The sequence below is a fragment of the Melospiza melodia genome, chromosome 2, assembly GCF_035770615.1.
Source record: "Melospiza melodia melodia isolate bMelMel2 chromosome 2, bMelMel2.pri, whole genome shotgun sequence".
Lineage (NCBI taxonomy): Eukaryota > Metazoa > Chordata > Aves > Passeriformes > Passerellidae > Melospiza > Melospiza melodia.
In genome coordinates, this window is record NC_086195.1 from 63893370 (window position 1) to 63900861 (window position 7492).

The 7492-nt window shown below is 47.4% G+C and overlaps 1 protein-coding gene across 1 annotated transcript; it reads left to right on the plus strand.

Moving 5' to 3' along the window:
• Positions 1-4592: 4592 nt before the first annotated feature.
• On the plus strand, positions 4593-6189 carry LOC134415123 (epidermal differentiation-specific protein-like). Its single transcript, XM_063150423.1, has 2 exons — positions 4593-4687; positions 5216-6189. Exon 2 carries the CDS (start codon positions 5269-5271, stop codon positions 5797-5799), a length of 531 nt encoding a protein of 176 aa, XP_063006493.1. The 5' UTR covers positions 4593-4687; positions 5216-5268; the 3' UTR covers positions 5800-6189.
• The last annotated feature ends 1303 nt before the right edge of the window (positions 6190-7492 follow it).

Genomic DNA, 7492 nt, shown 5'->3' on the forward strand with positions numbered 1-7492 from the left:
CTTGAGGAGGGAGCGCACAGCATTGTTGGTGAAAGATGAAAGACAGGATCAGCTCTGTGCAGCTGATTGTTGAAAAACTGCACAATCTGCACATGAAGCCCTGAACACACTGTGCTATCAACTGCTGGGCTTTGTCCCACTTAGAAATAAGCACTGCAGGCTGTGCTGACGTGTCAGCCACTCGTGCTCCTCTGCTTGGCTCAGGTGAGCAGGTGCAATGGGGATGGCCTAGAATCCATGTGTTTTGAGGCACTTCTTTTACTGCTTTGCAGCCAGTTTCAGGTTTCCTTGCTCTGTGCGCCAAAGTGGGATTTCCCAATTCAAGTCCAAGAGAATCTGGCATTCTTCCTACTCTAGAACATGTTTTTTATAGTGGCAACTCAACTGGAAAATGTCATCATCTGCCCAAAGGAGTTTGTGGAAGAAATTATTTTGGAAGTGTTATTGAAGTGCCTTGGTCATATCTGAGATATCCCTTTCAGAATCTCAGCATGATAATGATGTTACACAGGCACTGTTAATAGGAGAGGGATTATTTTGGATGTCTTTAGTTATATTTCCTAGGAAATACACTTAATGACATTTTGTTTTTGAAAACCACCATTTCTTTGAGAGGAAAGAAGGTATTCTCTTATTTTCTTGGCATATGTAACTGAGAAGTTCCTTACTGCTTGAGGCAGATTTCTCTGACTTTTTCCTCTGTTTATTTTGGGCAAAGAAAATATTACATTGCCTCCCAAAGCTGCTGTTACTCTGATTTTAATCAGTGGACATTCCTGTCTGGCTGTCTCTCCTGGCCACCAGAGAGGGGATTTTCTTCACTTTGGGGGCTGTGAGGAGGTGGTCTAGTTGCCCTTGGGGTGCAGGGCAGTGCAGACCAGCTGGCAAGTTCTATGCTGCTCAGTTAGCAGTACCCTTGGAATCACTTTCCATGGTCAGCCTCACCCCTCACCCTCCTGGCAGATTTTAGGAGGCCTCCCAGGAGGAGACATCAGCAACCGTGGCATTCCCTACTGTACTTCTCACATGAGGTTTATCCCTATAAAAGAACACTGTGAAATACTTTTGCACAGTAAAGACTAAAGCATTGTCACCTCTACCTGCCAATCCAGGAATAAATTGTACATGGAAGTCCCAAACCATGCTAAATTACACATGTGTGACAGTGTTCACAGGGGTTCTTGGATGAGGGGAGAGATGAGAATGTTGACTCTATGTTCAGAAGGCCTGATTTATTATATTATGACATATATATTACATTATAACTATACTAAAAAGAATAGAAGGAAAGGTTTTTTTCAGAAGACTAGCTAAGAATAGAAAAGAATGAATAACAAAGATCTGTGGCTCAGACAGAGTCTAAGCTATCTGGTCTGTGGTTGGCCATTAATTGTAAACATTCAAGATGGCCCAGTCACAGGCAAACCTGATGCATTCCACAGCAGCAGATAACCATTGTTTAAATTTTGTTTCTGAGGCCTCAGGTTCTCAGAAGGGAAAAAATCCTAAAGAAAAGGATTTTCACAAAAGACGTCTGTGACACACATGGTATTAAAAAGAGTAAAACAACAACTGCTTGCAAAATCAACAGTCAGCAAAAAAACTTCACAGATGGGATTATTAATCCACAGTGCAAATGGATATTTGAAGAGAATGCAGCATAAGGAAGGCTTGTGGTATTCCAAAAATAGATGTCTAAACATGAAAGCTTAGACACTATGGCTGTGACAGAGAGGTGATATATACACAGACTCAAGTTTTCTTGGCTTGATCAGAAACATCCTCAGAACAGGTTCAGGCGTGTTTGGGTAAACACGGAATATAAAATGTGGGCTTAAGGTCTTATCTTGTATGCTCAGTAAATGGTGATGTTACACATGAACCACTTCTGTCATTTCCCAATGATGCTGTGTTTGTTTCTGTGTTTCAGGGCTCTGGTGCAGCTCCTTTGGGTCAGCTTTGTGAATGAGCCACTGTGACTCTGCACCTGCAGGGCAGCTCCATTGCCCAGGCAGCCTCCATCAGAGGAGTGCAGGACACCAGCAGACAGGATGTTCTGCTGCACATGCCTTAACCCATGGGTTTTTGGCTAGATGATTTAACATTCCCTTGGGGAAACTCCAGCTCTTCTCCAAGTACAAAACTCTCAAATTTGCTGTTTGCAAGCTTGCAAGATTTTATTGTGGCTTTCTTCCCTACTCACTTCATCTGCTACTGGAATTCCCACAGCATGGATTTACAGCATCTTTTAATATATCCAACAGTGAAAAGCCATTGTGGGAAGCAGGGCTGAAGCAACTTATTTTTTTCCCCAAATGCATCATCAAAGACATCTTCCCTTTACCCAACAACAGAGCTGCCCCACATTCAATTCAGTTCCTGATGCTTCCTTTAAGTTTTTCTTGGTTTCCTTGTCAGAATATTCCTCACCGTTATGCTGCTGTGTTTTTTTGGCAGTGCCTTATTGACTCTGTGTTAATCAGAGCAATCCTACAGAAAAGCTCAAATGAGATACTCCATCCCTGTAAATCAAATCTCAAAAAATGTAAAGCTTGTTGTTGACAAAAGCAGTAATGAGAGACTTTCCTTCAGGGTTCTGTAGAGGTCATCAGGAAAATAAATGTGACAGAGTGAAATGTGTGCAGCTGGTTGTTTCTATAAGGAACTCCCTTCCCTGGAGGTAACTTGGTTTTGTCATTTACACGGCCCCAAAGCCCAGTCCACTGAACAGTCTCCCCATCAAATCTCTGTGCTTCCAATTTAGAAAGAAGGAAGTTGTGGGGACCATGTCAAAGGCCTTGCAGAAATCCAGGTAGGTGACATCTGTAGCCTTTCCCTTTTCCACTGAAGTAGTCACTCCATCGTAAAAAGCCAGTAGGTTATTTGAACTGGACTTGCCTTTGCTGAAGCTGTGCAAATCACAAATCACTTCCTTGTCTTTCATCTGCCAACAAATCCAGAAAATGAGAAGCAGGAAGCAGTTTGAGTTACTTAATTGTTAACACATCTCCTTGCTGAATCACCCTAATAACTGAGCAAGTTAAGTGAGCAGGTGAATACTCTGATAAAAGAGAAGAAATCTTTCTAGGTCTCTTCTCCCTTGAGGAAGTACCATCTCTTGGAGCAGAAGTGCTGTGCTGCTGGCACCTAAATGCCTGTGCTGTCATTCGCACAGTGAGTTCCTGAGAAACCTGATCAGGATCAATGGAAGCCATGAACAAATGGTGACCCCCAAGGGTCTGTTCTGCCCCCAGTGCTCTCCAATGCCTTCCTTGATGTCACAGCCATGGGGGCAGGTGCACCCTCAGCGAGTTTGCAGATGACACCAAGCTGAGTGGTGTGTTGCCATGCTGGAAGGAAGGGATTGTTAAGCAGGACCTCGAGAAGCCTGAGCAATGGCCCAATGTGCATCCCATAAATTTCAGCAAGGCTGAGTGCAAGGCCCTGCAACTGGATGCCAGAGCAATCACCAGGGGCAGCGTAGGCTGAGGGATGAATGGGCTGAGGGCAGCCCTGTGGAGAAGGAGCTGAGAACACCGGTGGATGAAAGACTGGACGTGACCTGACACTTGCCACCTAGAAAGCCAAATGTGTCCTGTGCTGCAGAAAGTGTAGTTGGCAGGATGAGGGAGATGATCCTTCCCTTCTGATCTGCTGAGGTGAGACTCTACCTGCAGCTCTGCATGCAACCGTGGGGTTTCCTGAACAAGACAGACACAGACCTGTTACAGCAGATGTAGAGATGGGCCATGACAATGGTCAGAGGGCTGGAGAACGTCCTACAGAGAAAGGCAGAGACTTTTTACTGCGGCCTTTCAAGATGAAAGAGTGTAGGTTTAGGCTCGACATTTCAAAGGAATTCTTCACTGTGAGGGTGGTGAGGCACTGGAAGAGGTTCTCTAGAGAAGATGTGGGCGCCCCATCCTTGGATCTCCCCCCTTAGTCAGTCTGTAGGCAACACCAGCTTGGGTGAGTGTTGTGTGCTGGAGGGTGAGGAGGCTCTGCAGAGGGGTCAGTGGGCTGAGGCCGATGGAATGAAGCTCAGCAAGGCCGAGGGCCGAGTTCTGCCCTGCGGTCACAAAAGCCCCACACGTGACAGACAGCAGCTGCACATGAGCCAGCTGTGCCCAGGTGGCCATGAAGGCCTGTGGCACCTGGCCTGGATCAGCAATGGTTTAGCCAGCAGGATCAGGGCAGGGATTGTCCCCCTGTGCTCAGCACCGCTGAGGCCACACCTCAAGGGCTGGGCCCAGTTCTGGGCCCCTCACTGCAAGGAAGACATGGGGGGGCTGGAGTGAGTGCAGAGAAGGGAATTGAGCTGTTGAGGGATTGAAGGAGCTGGGGTTGCTCCAATCAACGTGTTCCAGTTCCTGTGGTTCAGACGGCTTCTGAGCAGGGACAGACATGAAGCCACGTTCTAAGGTTATCAGGTCACTCACACTTCAGTGAACTTTTGAACCAGAGCAATGAGATGTCTGGTTGTAGGGCATCAAGACCAAGATAGAATGCGAATAATTTTAGAACCCTGAGCATGATATCAACCACTCCCAGTTCCTTGGAATTGGGTGATTCACACTTTCACTTCTGTGCCTGTATAAATGGAGGCAGGTGAGACACTCTGCACACCCCACAGCCCTGCACTTGAAGAATTGCCCTCAGCTCTCGCAGCCCTGCAGCTGACAGCAAGGTAAGAGGCACCCTTGGCACAGGAGAGCTGGAAGGGCTTCTTGGGCAGCTGCTGTGAAGTGCAGGGCAAGGGCAGGAGGCTTTAGTGCTGGGCTGAGAGCTGCAGCACAGCCGTGAGGCTCTGCTGTGTGCGTGTGCAGAGACTGAAGCCATCTCTCAGGGCATGAGGAGATGGATGGCTGCTGCAGGAGAGACAAACCTGACCCAGGGACAGCCTGGAGGGGGCCACTGATACACAGTTGTGGGGGGTGACTGGGAGAGTATTTACAGCTTAATCTTGGGTATGTACCTAAACCAACAGACACAACTAATTTGAACTGAGTAGCTGTTGATACATGTCTTGTTTGATGTTTTCCCTCTAAACTGAAATTTCTGTCATGCCCTCACTGCTTTCCTGCTGCTGCTATGTTTCTATTCTGCTAAAAACTTTCTACTTTTCCTTTTCTGCACCACACTTCCCATAATCCTCTGTCTGGAGCAGAAAGCCATCTTACCAGCTCTACTTGTTTTCTGTCTCCCTTTTCTGCAGGCTGCCATCCAGCTCCTATAGCAAGAAATCTGCACCCCAGAAGTCCTGCAGAGATGGGCAAAATCATCATTTATGAGCATGCCAACTTCAAGGGCCTGTCCAGAGAATTCACCACTGACATTTCCAATCTAAAAGATGTAGATTGGAATGATATTGTCTCCTCAGTGAAAGTAATTGGCCAGCCTTGGGTGGCTTATGAGCATGTTGATTACCAGGGTCAGTTTCTGGTGTTTGAGGAGGGAGAATATAGCTTTGTAGGTAATGAGATGAATGACAGGATCAGCTCTCTGCAGGTGATCACTGAAAGTCTGTACAATCCCCAGATCACTCTCTATGAACACATTAATTATCAAGGGAAGAGCAGAATAATAAGAGAAGCAACCAACCTGGCTGCAGGGTATGACAATGACATCATTTCTTCCCACAAAGTCCAGAGAGGTGTCTGGCTGCTGTGTGAGCACAGTGATGGAAGTGGATTTCAATACCTTGCCCGAGAGCACGAGCACTTTCCAAATTACAAGGCAATCGATTTCAACGACAAGCTTTCCTTCCTGCGCCCCCTGCGCCCTGGCTGTGGCTGTTAGAATGCAAATGCTGCAGCGCTGAGAAAAGATGCAGAAATTTGACACCCAGATCTCCGCCTCTGCTGGTGCTGCCTTTTCCCCCAGTGTCACAGGACCACCGAATGTCAGCGCTCTCTGCTCTGCTGCACTGCAGAGCTGCACTTCTCCATCCTGCCTTGCACGCTGCTCCCACCCCACCAATGCAAGAATCATCAGGATTGATCATATGAGAGTGTCCAAGCTAGAGGAGGCAATGCCACATGTGTGAAACCTGTTGTACCCTCAGCTGGCATTCCAGAGTCCTGGGCTGTGGAATGTAGAAGCATTGCAGGTTGTGTGTGTGGCTAAGTGAAACAGAGAGTGTCAGTGCAGAACCAGCATCACTTCTTTTGTAATTTGCATTGCAATGCCCTTGTGCTACTGTAGCCTCTGCCATTTTCTCTAAACCATTTTGTGTTACTGCCAATAAAGAATCCTTTGCAATCAGCATTGGGTCTGTTTTGTGCATCTTTGGAATAGATAAATATTGCTCTTCCATGCTGAGATGTCTCTGTGTATCCAGAGAATGGTCCACACAGTCACTTACAAACCTTTTTCCTGGATGTCTCCTGCAGAATTCTGTTTCCTTCTGGTTTGCCTGCTCATTAACAGTGGGGTCAGGCTTGACTCAAAATGTCTTGGTGAGCATGTAGATCATTGCTGATCCTGGCCAAACTCTCACCTCCAGATTGTACCTGGCTATCACACGCTTGGTTGTATGTCAAGGCAGTGATTGTAGCAATGATGCAGTCTTCCACTGCCCTAAATCACATCATACACAGAATGCTTTCACTAATTTGAATTCTATAATGCGAATGGTAAAACCTGCCTTGTTTTTCACACCTGTAATATCCTGATAAGGAATGAGGAATGACAAGGTAGATCAGGACCTGGTGAGTCCTGTGCAAGTTCAGCTGGATGAGCAGAGTCTCAGCCCTCCTGCAGCAGTGCCTGATGAGAGCTGCAGCCCTGAGCTGGGCACTGTGGCAGCTGTCCCATGGCAGCTCTGCCCTGCAGGGTTCCTCTCCCTCTGTGCTGGCCTGCTGTGTGCCCTGATTTCCTTGTCCTGGTCACAGACAGGAGCTGCACTTGGCCTCTTTGAACCACATGAGGTGCTTTATTGCATTAAATAGTTAGTTAGTTGGTTTTGCACTGGGTGTTTGATAATCTGCACTGATCACATGGTCTTCCCCACTCCTAATCCCTGCTGGTAGTAGTTTGTCCCGGCTTTACTCATCCCCTGGCCCGTTCCTCAATTGTGTCCCATTGGCTGTGGTCCTATTCCACCATCCCCCATTCACCCAGGTGTAAAAGTTCCCCACCCTGAGGCATTCCCCCTTTTTCTCCTGGGACACCAACTACTCCCCATAAACGATCCCCTGGAGTAATTCCACAGTAAAGCTGTGGGATTATTGGTCCTGAGAGGAGAAGAACTCTTCCAGTCTTTTGCTTTTATCCTTGTAAAGGCTGGCAGGGGCCTGGGTCCGGCGCTGGATGGATCGGGCCCGAATGGCTCTGGGAGAGAGCAGTCAATTTACAATGAGGTGCACATGGTGCCAGTGCTGGAGCTTGCCAAGGTCCCTTTGGATGGTCCCTGAGGACAGTTCTGTCTGTCTGTCTGTGTGTCTGTGGCTGCCATGCCCAGCTGGAGCTGTGTTCCCTGTGCTGAGGCTCA